General features: G+C 41.7%; 1 protein-coding gene across 1 annotated transcript in view; it reads left to right on the top strand.

The window, feature by feature from the left end:
* Nucleotides 1-275: 275 nt before the first annotated feature.
* The window catches only part of DPYS (dihydropyrimidinase), a 91,281-nt gene continuing 72,346 nt past the window's right edge, over nucleotides 276-19,210 (top strand). Inside the window, exons 1-2 of the mRNA XM_017885198.1 lie at nucleotides 276-672; nucleotides 16,094-16,252. Coding sequence (XP_017740687.1) covers nucleotides 409-672; nucleotides 16,094-16,252 — 423 coding nt within the window. The 5' untranslated portion in view covers nucleotides 276-408. The remainder of the gene's footprint in view (nucleotides 673-16,093; nucleotides 16,253-19,210) is intronic.

The following is a 19,210-nucleotide window of genomic DNA, read 5'->3' as shown; positions in this document are numbered from 1 at the left end:
AGAATGAGGTGGATTTCTTTCCCTCAAGCGCCTAATCTTATGATGAAAAACGCATGTCCCTTTCTCTTAAAACTCCAAGATCTTTCCCTTCCAATGACTCCGAAGCCTGGGTGGATACCTCGACTCAGGGCGCAGAACACTTGGGATCTGAGTGTGCCAGGACCATGCGGACCTTTTCAATTCCGGCCTTTGGGCTCCAGCCCAGCCTTCCCGGGGGAGGAGCCGCATGTGCGGCCAGGTCATAAATCCGCCAGGCCGCCGTGCTCCGCATTTGCGACCCGCGCCAGAGCTCGGGGACTGTCGGTGGGGACCTTGCAGGAGGGCACCCCCAGCCCGGCCAGCCCAGCTCAGCCCAGCCCAGCCCCTGCGCGCATCCCGGGCCGGGTAGGACCCGGCGCGCCCCTTGCCATGGCGGCGCCCTCGCGGCTCCTGATCCGCGGGGGTCGCGTGGTCAACGACGACTTCTCGGAGGTGGCCGACGTGCTGGTGGAGGACGGCGTGGTGCGGGCGCTTGGGCACGATCTGCTGCCTCCCGGGGGCGCTCCCGTGGGGCTGCGGGTCCTCGACGCCGCCGGCAAGCTCGTCTTGCCCGGAGGCATCGACACACACACGCACATGGAGTTCCCTTTCATGGGCTCGCGGTCCATCGACGACTTCCACCAGGGCACCAAGGTACCTGCCCCGCCTCGCCACCGCCCCGCGGTACCCACGGAGCCTCGGGCAGCCTCCCCAGCGGTCCTGGGGTCCCCAGCAGGGCCACCTCGCACAGCGCGGTGCTGAGGGGCTGGGTGGGCCGGAAGGAGCGCAGCCCCGGCGGGTGTCAGAGGGGACTCAGATTCTCTTGGCTGGGGTCCCTTCCAGGGGCCCCTTCTGGGCAGCAGCCCAGCAGCCTTGACTCAACCAGACGCCCTCGACTCCTCCCTTTGCTTAATTTGACGAGTTTAAGACCATCCCCTTAACCTCATTTCTCTATACCGCTTACTCCCCAAATCCCCCCGCCACCCCATTTTGATTGGTGTCCTGTGGCAGTCAGAAATCTTCCATACCTTCTTTAGAATCTTTTTTTAAAGTAAGCAGTCCCAGTCATTTCTCCCAACCATTTCGACCCATCCTTTATCCCCAGCCAAAACCAAATGAAAAATCCATTCACCTGGTAGTTCCAGCCTTGACTCAAAGTGAGCAGTGTGACGGGTGATATGTCTGAGTGGGCTAGATGCCCACTGTGTTCACGTTCCCGTCCCCTACCCTCTGCCCCCACTCCCACCCGCAGTAGAAAAAAATATAGCTCCGACCAGGGTTTAGAAGAAAAAGTATTCCAGAAACGATCTCGCAGCACTCACACACACCAGCGCAGCCTCACAGGCTCTCTTCTCCATCCCACTTGCGCTGGGGACACAGCATTCTTGCTGCTGGAGTACCCATAGTTTTACTGATGTTGCAGGAGGGCAGTCAGATCACCACTGCCCAGGTGGAGGTAGGCTTGGGTTTCTCTAGATACAAAGGCCTAGAAGTTTGGGTCAATGAAGGAAACTTAAACCAAACTTGTCCAACCTGCAGGCGGCATGCAGCCCAGGATGGCTTTGAATGTGGCCCAACACAAATTCATAAACTTTCTTAAAACATTATGAGATTTTTTTTTTTTTTGCAACTTCTTTTCTTAGTTCATCAGCTGTCGTTAGTGTTAGTATATTTTATGTGTGGCCCAAGACAAGGGAAGCCAAAGATTGGACACCCCTGCAACATTTCCCCAAACCTCCTCAACACAAGATCAAGAGACTAACAGAGCAGCTTTACAGGAACATAGAGTGAAAATTCTACTCTCAGCACTTGGGCTAAAGTAAAGCCCACACCCTCCTTGAGTCCTGTGTTTTGAGCTGCCTTGAGAGAAATGGCTCCTTCCAAAGTGAAGGTGTATTGATATCCTAAGGGCCTTGGCTTTTCACTTGGACCACACCTTGATGTACGAAACAAGTTGGGCTATTAAGTCCAGTGTATAGTAGACTTCCTTCCTTCCTCCCTCCCTCTCTCTCTCCATTGCTCCCTCCCTTCCTTCTCCCCCCAACCCCCTCCACCCCTCTGTCTTTCTCTTCCCATGTTACTGTGGACAGGCTGACGGTCTTTCAAAGCAGTTTTGGTGATAGCTACTTCATTCATCTACTGATTTCTGACAGTTCTGCTCTCCTTACACTTCTCCCTCTCCAAGTTCCCCAATCCTCTATGATTGACGGGAATGTTTAACAGAAAAAAAGGAAGGCAGGTAGATTTGACCCAGAGAGAAGGATCTGGGAAAGCTGCTCAGATCACCATTTGGAAAGCTTCTCCCTGATTACTAATTATCAACCTTTATCATTATGTCAATAAAGTCTTTTGTAGGACAGATCATTGTCTGCTTTAAAGATTAGCAAACTTTGTTTTGTTTATTCATTTTCCCTTTTGCTAAAAGTAATATGCACTGAATTTGAATGAAATTATTTTACATTTTAATGAATTTTTTAGCTATCAAAACAATATGTGATTATAAGAAACAATTGGAAAAATAATAGGAAAGTAAAAAAAAGAGAAACATTAATAATTCTCCCTCTCAGTGACAGCCAATGTTTTGGTGCGTTTTAATATGCTCTGTTTTACATAATTGAGATCATATTGTTCATGTGTCTGTGTGTGTACACCTGTATTTAAAATATCAGAACTTGCAGTCATATCACAAGCCCTTTCTGTTGTCATAGACTTATCATTAACAAAGTCCTTTGCTGATGGCAGGGCATCCCATTGAACACTCCCATCTGCAAGGTGGGGAGCTGCTATTTCTGACCACTAGCATCATTCTCCTTCTTACAGCCGAGCAGTAGCTTTTATTCTCTTTCTGCCGTCCAGATGAAGCAGCAAAGAAGAGGAACTGGAATGCTGTGGGGGATGGGGGCAATCTCTCTCTTTCTTAAGATTATCTTTGCATGCTCCAAGATCCTGGGAAGTGGGGTCTTCCTGGTCTTCTATCTGTTCCTTAGCCATTCTGGGATTCTCTAGTTTAGAGAGATTTACAATTCTTAACTGAGAATGTAGGTCCTTATGGGGTATAGTATGTTGTCAACATCTCAAAGGATTTATCCACCAACCGATCCTCTAAGCATTTCTGTACTTAAAAGTTGTGAAAACATTAAACAAAAACATGTTCTTCATGAGTTTAGGATCTTAAGCAGAAAACGATATGGTCAGAGATATTAAGGTCAAAGGTTTAGCAAATACCAAAGTCCTGTTGAATATTAAACAGTACTCACAAAGGGGCTGTGTTGCAATAGTCTACTTCAGAGTCAGTTGGTTGGATCCCAAGAGGTAACCACTGCCACGCCAGAAACAGCTGAGGCTTCATAAAGTGAACCAGATGGGGAAGTATAGATAAACATGAACATTACATTGGCCTGAATTCTGGACGAAGGGCATTATAGAGTTATTCTGTCTTCTTTCCTGGCCTTCACAATAATCCCCAAAGCAACGTTGGTGGGTGTTTGTTTTGGGGAGCTAGAGACAAAGATGAGCCTTTTGTAAATACTGGTTGTATGATATGTTAAACTTGAAAAACATCTTCTTATTTATACCTATAAGTACCATCTATTTTATCAAGCACATACCAGGCAATGTCATAAGTTATGCATTATCTTCCAAAAATCCCAGATGTCATTGTCTACTTTTTTACAGTTGAGGAAACTGAAGCTTAAGTTACCTGCCTAAGGTTGTACACCTAGGGCTGTAACTGATCGAGTGACTCTTCAAATTCAGTACTGCCTGACCCATTGCTAAAGCTGTTACCTATTAATGTCTGTTCTTTTGAAAAAACATCTAATGTTTAGATTTGTCAGGGTGGCAAGTGATAGATGACAAAGCCACATAAGTTACATGTTAATGCGAGGCATCTTTTCTCGAAAATAGAGCAGAGTCATCTTTAGAAAAGACAGTAGCTCTTCACTTTCCTAAAGCTAGAGGCAGTTAAGGTTATCAAAATAAATACACACTGCAGGTATTCGGTTTATAAGGCATTTGTATAATACATGCATTTATAGCCACATCATCTGTAAGGCTGCAGAAATGGACCTTAAGTACAGAAAAAACATGAAGTAAAAATGATATATTATGCTTTCAGGAGATGGGCCCCTAAAGGTTAGACCAATAGCTGTTTGCATTCTACATCCAGCAGGCTGATCATTTATAATACCTGACAAATAGAAAAGAATATTATTTGTGGTACTCTATTTATCGATCACTAGATTGTGATGGGACTCAATTTTAAAAACAAATATACATTAACTAAAGGTTATTTATTTCGTAAATCTAATTCATGTCAGAGATTGGTTTAAAGCCTATAATTGATTAGCTTAATTACAGGTAAAAGCTTTCTGAAGTAACTAATGGAAATAATGTTCTGCTTTAAAGAAATCATATTTCATTTTGTTGGTCTATACCAGATGTACAGTGATCTTCAGATAATTCAATATCTATGAGGAAGGATAATGGAATTTTTTATTCAATAGGTAGTATGAATTCCATAAATTTGAAAGAATTGTGACTTTGCTTTTACTACATTCTGTGATAAGAGAATGAAGTATAAGAGTTTGCCAAGTTTTCAAATATACATAAATTTATATTCAGAGGTGTATGCAGGTTGGAGTGGGTGGAGTTGTATTAAAATCCAGTAGTGTCAGTAGCTGGCAGGAGGAACATCTTTTAAATATTGGGAAACTGTGCAACACACTTATCTTTTTTGCTTTTCTTGTTTCTTTATTATAAAGGACAAAAAGTTCTCAAAATTATTGAGAAAGGAAATTACATTTTGCTTTGAAACTTTTTGGTAAAATGCCATTGTGGTGATTACTTACAAGGCAGTGTGAGGCATGTGATTAAGCACACCACGCATTTACAGTTGTATTTATAGAGCTTCTGCAACTTGTGGAAGAGCTGTGCTTCAAAAACCTTGGTTGCAAATCAAATCCCCTTTTCTATAGCTTGCCGGAGCTCCAGGCTGGGCTTCAGGAGCTGTATGGGCTGATTTTGTGACCTTGGGCAAGTAACTTCCTCTCTCAGGATTGTCAGCATTTTCTTATCTGTGAAATGAGGCATTGGTTAGATGAGCAATTCAAAAAGAGTTTTTTAAGTTATAAAAACAATATGTACTTATCATCCAGACCTTAAGAAAATGCTGGCACATTGTAGTCACTCAATATGCATTAGTTAAATGAATTAACTGCTTTTTTAAAAAAGAAAAATGCAGATGAGTTTAAAGAAAAATAATATTTAAATCACCTATAATTTTAACATTTGGCTCCCTATCCTTCTAGATATTTCTTTGTTGGGGGGGACATATAAACAAACATTTGTTTCCTTCTACCAAATTGGGCATACTGATTGGAGTCAGCCTTGTTCATTAACCATTTCCCCTGTCCTTAAATACCACTGGTGAACGTGATTTTGTGGCCACATTATCCTCTCTGAGGCTGAGTCTCAGATCTCTCTCTCCAGCCTCCATATTCCTTAAGCAGCAGCCCTCAATATCTGCCTGTCTCTAGATATCACAACCTGGATATCCCAGAAGAACCTCAAACTCAGCATGTTCCAAACCAAACGTGACCTCTCCTCCAAGTTTTAAACTCATTTTTCTTCCTATTTCCCAAATATTGATGGTTCAGTTCTCATCTTCTCCATGATGAACATTTTGGTGATCTCCAGTTTTTTTCCACTATATAGCAATGCTGTGACAGACATCCTTATATGTAAATTATTGTTAATATTCTTGATGATTGCCTCAGAAATCATCCCTTAGAGTAAAATGCCTGGGCCAATGAGTATTAGACACATCTTAAAGGAGTTTAGCACATTCGTTCAAACTACTCTTCAGTTTATGTGCCCATTATCATTCTCATTTCACTGCATTCTGGTCGATATTGGATAATGACATTTTATTTTATTTTATTTTATTTTATTTTATTTTATTTTATTGAGGCGGGGGTCTCATTCTCTCACCCGGGCTGGAATGCAGTGGTGCAATCTCAGCTCACAGCAGCCTCAATCTCCCAGGCTCAAGCAATCCTCCCACTTCAACCTCCCGAGTAGCTGGGACTGTAGGTGCATGCCACCATACCCAGCTAATGTATTTTTTTTTTTTTTTTTGTAGAGACAGGGTCTCACTATGTCGCCCAGGCTGATCTCAAACTCCTGAGCTCAAGTGATCTACTTACCTCAGCCTCCCGAAGTGCTGGAATTAACAGGTGTGAGCCACTGTGCCCAGCCTGGATAATGACTTTTTAAAAAATCTATGTTAATTTCAGAGGAAAAACATAGCACTCCTTACTGTCTTTAAAAGATCATCTCTTTAATAACTGGTGAGGCTGAGCTTTGAACATTCGTGTTGTATTAGTAGTTTAGATGCTCCAGCTTTGAGGGTTTGTAATTCCGTGGTTTCCTTGAATGGCTATTTAATGATTACAAACTTAACTTCAGACTAATCAGAAGAAGCAAAAAAAAAAAAAAAAAAAACTCAAAGATTAATTGAAACCACTTGATGCTAACTAAAGTTTTGGTTCTGTTAAGGGTGTTGTGTGTTAGGAATCCTTTCACTGAACTTAGATTCCACAACTTGCCTTCTTTCAGCTTTGATATTCCATAGGCATGCTATTCACCTCCACCCCTTGTTTTCTCTCTCACATGTCTGGTCTGGGTGTTTTCAATGTCTGTATTAGTCTGTTCTCACACTGCTATAAAGAACTATTTGAGACGGGGTAATTTATAAAGAAAAGAGGTTCAATTGACTCATAGTTTCACAGGATGTACAGGAGGCATGACTGGGGAGGCCTCTGGAAGCTCATGAGAACTCACTCATGAGATCAACAAGAAGGAAATATGCCCCCATGATTCAGTCACCTCCCACATGGTCCCTCCCCCAACATTGGGGATTATAATTCAACATGAGATTTGGTTGGGGACACAGAGCCAGACCATACCAATGTCTGAGAGAGGTAGTCTAGAAATCAAGGTTTCCATGATGCTTCTGTCAGGCAGGAAAATCTTTTCCTTGACCCTCTTATGTTTAGTAATTGGGGGCCTGCAAATTAAACTGACCAAAGAGAGATTCACAAAAGAAAAGACTAATTAAAAAAATTCACATACATATGTAGGAATTCACAGAAAAATGTGACTCAAGGAGGGGGCTAGATTTTGGGGATTATACACTGTCTTACCAGAATAAGGGAAGGCGGAGAAGGCGGAGCAGGCACTTGCAAAAAAACAAACAACTTCTTAATAGGGGACGGTCATGGGGAGAAAAGACACATAGGAAAACAAATGACTTTTAGAAAAGATAAATAGGCCCTTAGAAGGAGATATGGGACATATGATAGTTTTGTGACAATGTCTATTTAGGTATGGTGTCAGCTTCCAAGTCTCTAGTGATAAGTCAATCATCCCTGGTATGAAATCCCTGGAGAGGGAATTTATGATAATTGAGGTCTTTGGGGAGGCTTTGCTTTGTAGCAGATTGGGGACTTAAGGAAAACAAACAAAAAACAACACCTATTCTCAAATATCTGGAGCTCAAAATATTCTTTATGCTACAGTGGCGTATTCTAGAGCCTCAACTGCCATCTACTATGGAATAATCCCAAACTAAGGATTTTTCAAGTTGGCTGTTAGGTTCCATTAATTTAGTCAACAGGTATTTCTTGGAAACCCACTAAGTGCCAGGCATTGTAGCTGGTGCAGAGGTTATAGAGATGAAAACCATGGTATTTGTTCTCAGTGGTAAACAGACTAGAGGCATATGGGTCTCTAATCTGTCTGGACTTTGATAAGAAATTTTATGTAGTAAGTTTGAGCTTTATAGACTGTGCTTTGATGATTGTGACAATTTTTTAGTAAACATGTGAGGTCAGTGACATCCGGCATTTTCCCCTTTGCTGAGTCATCAGTCACAGTGGCCTGCATCACCTGGTTGTGTTTCTGAGCTGCTTACTTGGCTGACAAGTGAGCCTGGGCAACTGCCCAGCATCTACGCCTCAACACTGCTTTGTGCTTTCTTCTCACACGTCGAGTAACAAGTTGAGAAAGGACACTTCAATTTTTCTATTATGTTTCATTCCACCTAACAGGGAAACTGCATTATATAGTGATAGTCATGGATGAGTTCCTGAGCCTGAGGATCCGTTTTTCACACATAAAAGCAAAGACCTTAAAATTCACCTGAAAGTAAAACAAAATGTAATCTTTTTTAGAAGTCAAGAAGTTATTTGAGGCAGAGATACAGAAATAAATTAAAATTGTGTTTGTTAAAAGTCCTAGTTAACACTGATTTGGTAGCGAACTTTGGAAAAACTGAGCATTCAGCCTTCAGATGTGGTCTGCATTGACATTCCATATTAACATTTTCATAGAAGGATCTAGGAAACTCCGGGGCCAGGACTAGCAATATTTTTGGGAAATGACATTTCACACTAACACACAACTTACACAGGTTTCCCAGTTTGCTATTGGAAAAGTGAACCATCATAATTATTCCATCTCTTAACTTTTGGGGAAATTCACTGGTCCTTCTCTTCCTTTCCCCTTCAAACATTTAGAGAATATTCATGTGCCAGGTACTGCAATGGGCACAGAACATACAGAGATGAAACAACATTGATTAAATCAGAATCTCTGGGGAATGGAGTAAATGCTTTCTGTATTATTCCAGCATGATCCAGGGTTAAGAATTGCTTGGACTCAGCACAGGAATGGGTAGAGGAGGGAAGAACATGAATGATGTCTCTCTCTGAAATGGGAAAGAACTCAGGTCTCCTAAGAGAGGCAGGGACAGAGTCAGTGGAGCGGAGTGAATGAGTTGAGAGGGAACAACTCAGTAGAGAGCTTTGGAGAAAGCTAAAGTTCAGGTCATGCAGGACCTTATGGGTTGAGCAACAATTGTTTTTTCTCCATCTTCAGAGCAAAGAGAACTCAGTAAAAGATTGGAAGTGGCAGATATGGCTAGGCAGACATATAGTAGGTATACCTTCTACCTTGGAGTTGTGTTCACATTGTTGCTCTGAGGATTTTCTGGGGACTGAACTCTGGTTGCTCACAGTGGTAACCTACTCACTAACCCACCCTCTTTATGGCCCTCTTCCTTTCTGTTTTTCCTCCCTTCTCATTTCTTCACTGTGCTAGCCCAGTGGGAAGATGATGGTGGCACTGGGCAGTAGAGGTGAAGATGCAGGAGTGGAGAGGCTCCTGGAGTTCATAGGAGACAGCCTCCAAGGTCTTGTTGATGGATTGGATTTGGGGATACAGGGAAGAAAAGTGGGTGTCAAGCATAACTCTTTAAGTTTCTGGTGGAATGGATGATAGTGTGATTAATATTCCAAACTTAGGGAGGCAAGAAGCCAAGTGTGGACAGGAATGTACAAGACATCTTTACAAAGCTGAGTGTGCTTCTGGATTTCGGACAGACGTTGGGATCATGAAACTTGTTTTCATAGGTTTCAGTGATTGTGACAGAGTTAGAAATTCAGCCACGAACTTTTCTCCCTAAGGCTCAAACATACTGTTGGGTTTCTTTTTGTTTTACTTGGGTAGTGCGGGTTCTGTGATGAATTTTAGTGAAACAAAGTCACTTGTTTTAGGATAAGCTTAGAAATAAAAATTTGGTGGCACCAAAAAAGGGGAGAAAATGCATTTGGACACAGTAGTGTACCCTGAATCATAGTTTCAATTTCTGCAGTTACCTGAGGTCAACTATAGTCCAAAAATCTTAAGCAGAAAATTCCAGAAATAAACAATCATGAGTTTTATATTGTACAACATCCTGAGTAGTGTGATGAAATCTCAAGACATCCTGCTCCATCCTGCCTGGGACTGGGATGTGAGTCCTCCCTTTGTCCAGTGCATTCATGCTGTAGATGCTCTCGGCCCATCAGTCACTTAGTAGTTGGCTCGGTTATCACGTCAACTGTCGCAGTATTGCAGTGCTTGTGGCCACCCACAAGTCACCCTTATTTTACTTCATAATGGCCCCAAAGTGCAAGAGCAATGCTGGCTATTTGTTCTATTTTTTATTAGTTATTGCTGTTAATCTCTTACTGTGCCCAATGATAAATTAAACTTTATCATAGGTATGTACATATAGGAAAAAATATAGTATATGTAGGGTTCAATACTATCCTCAGTTTCAGGCATCCACTGGGGGTCTTGGAATGTATCCCTCTTGGATAAGAGATAACTACTGTACTTTCAGTAATAATTTACGATGGAATATTCTTAAACAAAATCTTGTGTAACATTATGACCCACTGTTAGAGTCTATCTCAATTTCTGTTCCACTGCATTTCTTCTGGAAGCAGCATGGGCTCCCCTGTCCCCAAGAGTTTTAAAATAAATTGGAAAGTTTACAAGGAAGAACAGCAAAAGTAATTAGGAGCTGAAATAATTGATTTGTGAGCCAAGATTAGAAAAGCTAAATCCATTTTGTTTGGCTAACTGACAAATAAAAATGGAAAGAAGTCAATCAGGAATAAAAGCAAAGGAAATAACTAGGCTTCATGTAGCTATTTGAGAGAAATTCGGCCCCAGCCATCCTTTCCGATTCAATACAGCTTCTCCAAACTCATTCCCAGTCTCGGGTTGAGAAGAGGGAGATAAAAATGGGGATAAGAAACAGAACAAGAAGAAGCAAAAGATAAGTGGCTGTTCCTCTCCTCTCTGTTTCCTGCTCCTAGTTAATTAGGAAGGTGGAGCATTTGTGATCAACCCTCATTTAAGAGCTTTCAAATTGGCCGGGCACGGTGGCTCAAGCCTGTAATCCCAGCACTTTGGGAGGCCGAGATGGGGGGATCACGAGGTCAGGAGATCGTAGACCATCCTGGCTAACACGGTGAAACCCCGTCTCTACTAAAAAATACAAAAATCTAGCTGGGCGAGGTGGCAGGCGCCTGTAGTCCCAGCTACTCAGGAGCCTGAGGCAGGAGAATGGTGTAAACCCGGGAGGCAGAGCTTGCAGTGAGCTGAGATCCGGCCACTGCACTCCCTCCTGGGCGACAGAGCGAGACTCCGTCTCAAAAAAAAGAGCTTTCAAATTGTAGCCCCAAGAATTTTCATCTGCTTTAGTTTTAGAAGAGTGGCCCTTTGACTATCATATCTTCAATCTGGTAAGAAGACCATCAACAGCTCTATCTATTTAATTTATACACCATATATGGTCATGTGTCACTTAATAGCAGGAATACATTCAGAGAAATGTGTCATTAGGCAAATGTGTGGTTGTGAGACCATCATAGAGTGTACTTACACAAACCTAGATGGTAGAGCCTACTACACACCTAGGCTATATGCTATGACCTCTGGCTTATAGGCTACAAACCTGTTCAGTAGTTAGTCTACTGAATACCATAGGCAATCACAATAATAAATGTGTATTTAAACATTGCTAAACATAAAAAAGGTACAGTAGAAATATGGTACTGTGATCTTATGAGGCCACCGTCATATTTGTGGTCCTGTCATTGATCAGAACACCATTATGGTACATGACTGTACATATATATGCCTTGTGTCATATATTTATATGTAAGATATTTGTTTTTCATATAAAAATTATGATTTTAATAGAAAGTTTAGAAAATATTGAAAATAAATTTTAAGTAGGGGAAAATTTAAATGGCCTGGAATTATACCACCCGAACCAGCCACTGTAAACATTTTGTCTTGGCTCAGTGTGGTTTTGTGTTCGTGCTGAGTATTGGTATGTTCCGAAGCATGTTATTGTGGCTCATGTTGTCATGTCTTCTGTCTCCCTGACCATTCCGGCCAATCTCGGGACCCCTATGGCATCCTCTACTAGGTCACTCCTACATTTTCTCCTAGTCTTGTATGCTCTTTGGAAACAGGTCGGTATGTCTTCCTGTCTGCAAATGCCACCAGGTGCACACGTCGCCAGGCACCTCACTCTCAGGATGTTCCCCACTTCATTCACATTCCTCCTAAGTGCAGATCATGCTCCTCCTCTGTCCACTTGCCTGCCATCTTCTCACTCATCCTAGTCAAATCGCCTCACCTGACTCCCTTCACAACTAAAAACAATCATTGCCCTGTCTTTCTCCTCTGGGACCACCACTTTATATGGTCCCCAGTCACCTTAATTCTGCCCTTTAACACTTTCTGCTGAGCTGCTACCTCTTCCCCCCAGATCTTCTTCCTCAGAGCTCCTCCTCATGCAGTTCACGTTTCCTGGAGGCTCAGGCTCTAGGACCTGATGACTCAGGTTCCAACCCTGCCATTGTTCCTTGCTGGCTATGAGACTTTGGCCAGGTTATTGATGGTTCTGTATTCAGTTTATTTTTTCTTTATTTTACTTTAAGTTCTGGGATACATGTGTATAATGTGCAGATTTGTTACATATGTATACATGTGCCATGGTAGTTTGCTGCACCCATCAACCCATCATCTAGGTTTTCTGTATTCAGTTTTCATCACTCTAAAATGGGGTTAACCATAGTACCTACTGTAGAGCTCTTGAGATGGTTAAAATATGCAAAACATTGGAATAGTTCCTAGAGCATCAAGGTGCACAAAAACAGCATCACAGCACTTGCTGTGAGTCAGATATTATTACACTTAATTGGAAACTTCCACGTGTATGTCCTAATCCTGATTGAAATCCAAGCCATCTCTGATCTCTGAGTTGATCTTTCTCTCCTCTGAATTCCCAGTCATCTTTTCTCTGTACCCCTTCTAGGGAGCTTAGCGAATTTTACCTCCCTTTAGCAATTTTTGTACTACTGTTTATACTACTGTTTATTATAAAAGTAGACTTGCTACCTGTTATTACAATATTTCTGCTTCTCCTATAAACACCCGGAGGGCAGAATCATTGCCTAATTATTTGTGTAATCTACCATTTCCTTCGCTACATATAATGGCTTGGATGTGTAGACCTTTTCTGGTTTTATGGAGATAGAATCCACCTACAATACAATTCGGCCATTTAAAGCATATAGGACAATGGCTTTTAGTGTATTCACAGAGTTGTGCAAGCATCACCACAATCAATTGTAGAATACCTTTTGGTTTGTTTGTTTGTTTGTTTGTTTGTTTTGAGATGGAGTTTTGCTCTTGTCACCCAGGCTGGAGTACAGTGGCACTTTCTCGGCTCACTGCAACCTCTGCCTCCCAGGTTCAAGCAATTTTCCTGCCTCAGCCTCCCTAGTAGCTGGGATTATAGGCACCCACCACCATGCCCAGCTAATTTTTGAATTTTTAGTAGAGATGGGGTTTCACCATGTTGGCCAGGCTTGTCTCGAACTCCTGACCTCAGGTGATCCACCTGCCTCAGCCTCCCAAAGTGCTGGGATTACAGGCGTGAGCCACCATGCCCGGCCAGAACACTTTTGATACTCCCAAAAGAAACACCATACCTTTTGGCTATCACCTTGGACTCTCCTCATTCCACCCAGCCCCAGACAACCACTGTTCCACTTGCTCCATGGATTTGCCTCTTCTGGACATTTCATATAAATAGAATCACACAATATATAATCTTTGTGACTGGCTTCTTTCACTTAGCATCATATTTTCAAACTTCACCCATGTCATAGTGTATGTCAGTACTTCATTTCCTTTTATGGTAAAATACTATCCCATTGTATGAATATATTAGATCTTATTTATCCATTCATGAGTCGATGGATATTGTATTGTTTTGCTTGTATAATTTCTACTTTTTGGCTATCATGGATCATGCTGCTGTGAATATTTGTGTGCAAGTTTTTACGAGAACATGTTTTCATTTCTCTTGGCTATAGGCCTAGGAGTGGAATTGCTTGGTCCTGTGGTAACTCTATTTTTAACTGTGAGAGGAGTTCCAAACTGTTTTCCAAAGTGGCTGTACCATTTTACATTCCCACCAGCTGTGTATCTAGTTTCTCCACATCCTGCGTATGGTAGATTTTAATAGGGAAAGAATAGAAAGAATAGTTCTTTATGCTTGATTTTCTAGTTCAGTAGATGCTAAAAGAGGACTTTCTTCTAATGCTTTAATTAACAGCAGATTCTATTAGAAAAATGTCCTTCATCCTCAAGGGATGTCTTGTCATACTGGGAAGACACTTTAAGAAGGAAGAAGGTAAGAAGATTAATCTGTATTCAAATAAAAATACAAAGCCCGAGGATTTTTTTTTCCTAGTATTTTCATTACATCAATAGGGTTTTCTTAAGAAATGCAAATATGTATTATTTTGCCACAGATAAGGCAGTGTTATTTAAAGGTGGAGACAATGTACCAGATCCTGTACGAAAAGTGAAATTTTTGAGAGCAAAAGGAATTGGAGTTGGGTCAAGTAAGTTAAGGAAAAATAAAATCTATTGAAGTAAGCAAGAAAAGTGGGGTAGAATAGAGTTGGCATATCAGGTAGGACATGGGGCATCTGGTATATCTGGAGGCCGCTGGGGAGGGTGGCGGGGCCAGAAAGAGAGGTAGAGGCACTGCCCCTTCCTGTGTTGTAACATGACCACATTTCTGGTGATAACACGATATAGGGAAGATGGAAAAATTCCTAATCCTGAAATAGTAGTGCTCAACTCATAAAGCACTTACCATGAATCAAACTCTGTACTAAGCACTTTATTTTTATTTATTTGTTTATTTTTGAGACAGGGTCTCTCTCTGCTGCCCAGGCTTGCATGCAGTGGTGCAATCACAGCTCACTGCGTCCTCGAACTCCCGGGCTCAAGTGATCCTTTCATCTCAGTCTACCAAGTAGCTAGGACTGCAGGCATGTGTCACTATGCCTGGCTAATTTTTCATTTTTGTAGAGACGGGGTTTTCACCGTGTTGCCCAGGCTAGTCTTGAGCTCCTGGGCTCAAGCTCTCCTCCCACCTCAGCCTCCTAGAGCGCTGGGATTACCGGCATGAGCCAAGGCTCCTGGACCTAAGCATTCCGTATACATTACCTCAGTTTAATCCTCCTATCAAGCCTATGGTTTAGGTACAATTGTCCTCACTTTGCAGATGGCGAACTAAAGGCACACGAAGGTTAAGAAATTGCTCAGATGACCACAGCGAATAAGTGTTGATGCTGAGCTTTGTGCCCTGGTGCCCGTGAGCCTCCCAGGTCCATGGTCTAAGCCACTGTGCTAGCATCCCTCCTGTCTATGTTTTCTTCATCTACAGTGTCTGAATACAACAATTAAAAACAATGAACCATCTTGTGATTTTAGTTTAATTGAAATCAATTTAAATAATTCGTCAAAGGCATGTGATTTAGTAACAGTTTTTAAATTAGCAGTGATGTAATGTAATATAGTATGCTAAGGGGTATATTGCAAGTTGAGGCAGAATGCGGGGATTTATAGACCATGTTATAAAGATTCCAGTTTGTGCAGAGGCAGGGAGAAGCACTCAGTTTTCATCTTTGGAGTCCAGTGGTCACATATGTGCTTTGGAAATACCTCTCTCGTTGCAATGAGGGGTTTGTATTGGAGGGAGTGGGAGATGAAGATCAATCAGGACTCTTACAATAGTCAAGGTGAGGAATGAGAAGGATCTGAACTAAGACCAGGGTGGTAGCAGTGCACAGAGGGACAGGTGCAAATCTAAGAAAGATAAAGGGGTCACCATTTGGTTTCTGGGACTGGAGGCAAGACTGGAACCATGTAAGTCTCCCAGGATTCTGAGAGGGCCACAGGACAGTTAGAGATACAGTTCATCAGGATGGATTCTAATAAAATGGAATTTTATAATAATGAATATTGCTTCTCAAGAACAAAAATGTGTGAATTTTTTCCACTTTTCCATTTTGATTTTTCTTTACAATCCTCACTCTGTTTTCTTTGAGTCAAAGCCATTTTCGTCTTATCAGATATGACATTCTTTTTGCAGAAGCAATTCCAGCAGGTTTAATAGTTTAAACTTAATTTATGAAAAGCCTATTCATGCCCTTCTGGGTCATTTAAACAGGCAGCATCTTTTTGCAATTTCCTGGACCCATCGAGTTTGCCCAAGTGCTTACAAATGGACATTGTTCAAGATGATAAATGACTTAACTAGGAAATTGATAGCTAATTTGCTGAAAACCTCTTATGATTCCAGGCTGCTCTCGCAGGAGGCACCACCATGATTATTGATTTCGCCATTCCTCAGAAAGGTGGCTCCCTCATTGAGGCCTTCGAGACCTGGCGAAGCTGGGCTGATCCCAAAGTTTGCTGTGACTACAGCCTTCACGTGGCAGTGACGTGGTGGAGTGACCAGGTAAAGCACCTGAATTTCAATGTGTTCCCATTGTCCTCTTGTCCTCACTCTGCACAAGAGCAAGAAACTGGTGACGTTGATTGCCTCCTGATAACTGGAGGACAGAATTGGCAGGAAGACTTTTCATTGCATATTCTTTTGTATCTTTTGAATTTTTAATTATGTGAAGTATTATCAATTTTAAAAACTAAATTAAAAAATCGTATAAAGACAATAGGACAAATCTTTTACACTCATTCATAACAGCTTCTGTTAATATTTAATTGATGAATCATCAATGCTTTAAGTGTAATGTTTAATATACTGATTTCTCTTTTTCTTAAATTCAATATCCCCAGAATCTTTTAAACAGTATTTTCCCACAGGTTAGAACTTCAATAAAAAATGTTTAATTTCTCAAAAAAAAAAAAAAAAAATCAAGGAAATTCTACATTTAGAATTCTCTAGAACTAGAAGACTGCCTTCCCACTCATGAGCCTTCTTTAGAGAGGAAGGGACAGACCTGGACTGTTTCCAGAGTCTTCTCCTAGTGGTATCTTGACCGAGTGATCTTCCTGCTCTGCTAATGTTACTACCTGGTCAGACCATTTCATAATAGAGCTTAAAGCAACCTTCCATGCCCACTAATTGCCCAGGCCATGGCAGAAATAACATGATTTAGATAGAAAAGACAGTTTGAGAGATGTTAAAATATGTTGATTTCCTCCCACATAAATTTGTGTGTGAATTTTGGAAGAAATTTTTAGTTGGAATTTAAATTGCAACATGTTTTTTCACATTGCACTTAATTCAGCAATCTTTTTACCGGAAAGAGTTCACCATTAGGACATAGTCTCACGTCCCCCACAAACTCGGGCTTTAGACCACAAGTTAATCAAAAACAAATATCAATCTTTAACAGGTAGTTCAGCAAACATAATAGCAAGGTTTATAGTCCACAGCTAAAGTTAGTTTTCTTATGCCTTTTAGTGATGCATCTGAACTCTTATGGTTTTAGGATCATCCCTCCTTTCCTTCCCTTCCCTCCTCTCCCCTCCCTTCTCTTCTTCTTTTACCTCCCTCCCTCCCTGCCTCCCTTCCTCTCTTCCTTCTGTCTTCTTCTCTTTCCTCCCTCCCTTCCTTCCCTCTCTTCATTTTCCTATTCTCCTATTTTAAAGATGGAGCAAAGGTGATGGTGTTTGTCCTTATCAGTGCTTCTCACACTTTAGTATGCAAAGAGTCACCTGATAAACCTTGCTAAAATGCAGATTGCAGGTTCTGTTCAGGGGGGTTATTCGTTTGCTAGGGCTGCTGTAACCCTAGCAAACAAAATGTACGACAAACAGAATGGCTTAAACAACAGACATTGACTGCCTCCCAGTTGTGGAGGCCAGAAGCCTGCGATTTAGGTGTCAGCAGGGTTGGTTCCTCCTGAGGGCTCTGAGGGAGAACCTGTTCCGTTCCTCTTTCCTAACTTCTGGTAGTTTGCTGACAACATTTGGCATTCCTTGTCTTGTCGAAGCATCACCCCGATCTCTGCCTTCATCTTCATATGATGTTCTCCCTGTGGGAGGTCTGCATCCCAGTTTCCATTTGATATAAGGGCACCAGTTACACTGGATAAAGCCCACATGCTCATGTCCTCATCTTAGTTACATCTGCAAGGACTCTATTTCCAAACAAGGGGTTAGGACTTCAACATATGAATTTTGGGGTCACGCAAGTCAACCCATAGCAGTAGGTTAGGGGCAGATGGGACCTGAGATTCTGCCTTTCTAGCAAGCAACCAGGTGATGCTGCTGCTGCCGGTTCAGGTGCCACACTTTCGGAGGGGCAAGGCTGAAGCTAATATCCTTGCAAGTTGTATAATGAGACTCTTGCATGGCTGTGGATGGCAGGGATGATTAATGAGGGCTCTTCTACTCAGAGAGCAAAAGATATTTCATGTAAGCAATGCATATCATAATCCCCTTTGGAAGCCCATCAGGTGAATATGCTAACAATGTTTCAAGCATTTTTTTTTTTCTGACGATAAAACTAATGTACTCATTGTAAAAAATTAGAAACTGTTGGGGGAAAAAAATGAGGTGCACTGTCCCATGTTCTGTCCCTTGCTCTTGTCACTTAACCTAACTTGGAGCACATTCCATCGCTTGTCCACTCTCAATATTTTGGTGCTTTTTTCTATCTTAATTAAGTAGTAATTAATTTATTCAATAAATAGTTATTGAGTGGACACTATGCACCAGGCACTGTTCCAGGACACGTCAGTGGACAAGCCTCACAAGGCCCCTTCTCTCATGGGGCTGAAATCCTAGTGGGGTAGACAGGTGATCAGCAAGTAAGGACTGCTTTGCTGGGGGATAAGCACCATCAAGAAAAGGGAGGGACATTTCCAAGGGAATAAACAGTGATAGCAATGAGTAAATTCACGTGTAATATCATTCTTAAACTTTGCTGACTCAATAGAATTACACTGCTTTATTTTGCACTTTTTAGTTAGTAGGAAGTTTATTTCTTGCATGTGTTATTAGTCATTTTATTACTCCATGAATAGTTGGCAACATTTTTCAACATGTTTTCTTATCAAGTTGAAAGAACTTTTGTTAGCTAAGAGCAATAATTCTATGCTTGTTACATTTTTCATTGTGTGTGTATGTGTGGGTGGGTGGGTGTGGGTGTGTTTTAACATATAGAAGTTCAAACAGTCTTATTTGGTCAAATCTATGAGTTTTTCCTTTCAAATTTTTGATCCTTATTGAGACTTGAATCTGACCTACAAAAGCAATTATTGAGGCCGGGGGCAGTGGCTCATGCCTATAATTCCAGCACTTTGGGAGGCCAAGGTGGGTGGATCACTTGAGGTCAGGAATTCAAGACCAGCCTGGCCAACATAGCAAAACCCTATCCCTATTAAAAATACAAAAATTAGCTGGGCATGGTGGTGCATGCCTGTAATCTCAGCTACTCAGGAGACTG

This window comes from Rhinopithecus bieti, unplaced genomic scaffold (assembly GCF_001698545.2).
Source record: "Rhinopithecus bieti isolate Rb0 unplaced genomic scaffold, ASM169854v2 scaffold_13352, whole genome shotgun sequence".
NCBI lineage: Eukaryota > Metazoa > Chordata > Mammalia > Primates > Cercopithecidae > Rhinopithecus > Rhinopithecus bieti.
The sequence above is the reverse complement of the archived record's forward strand: the minus strand, read 5'-3'. Positions and strand labels throughout refer to the sequence as shown.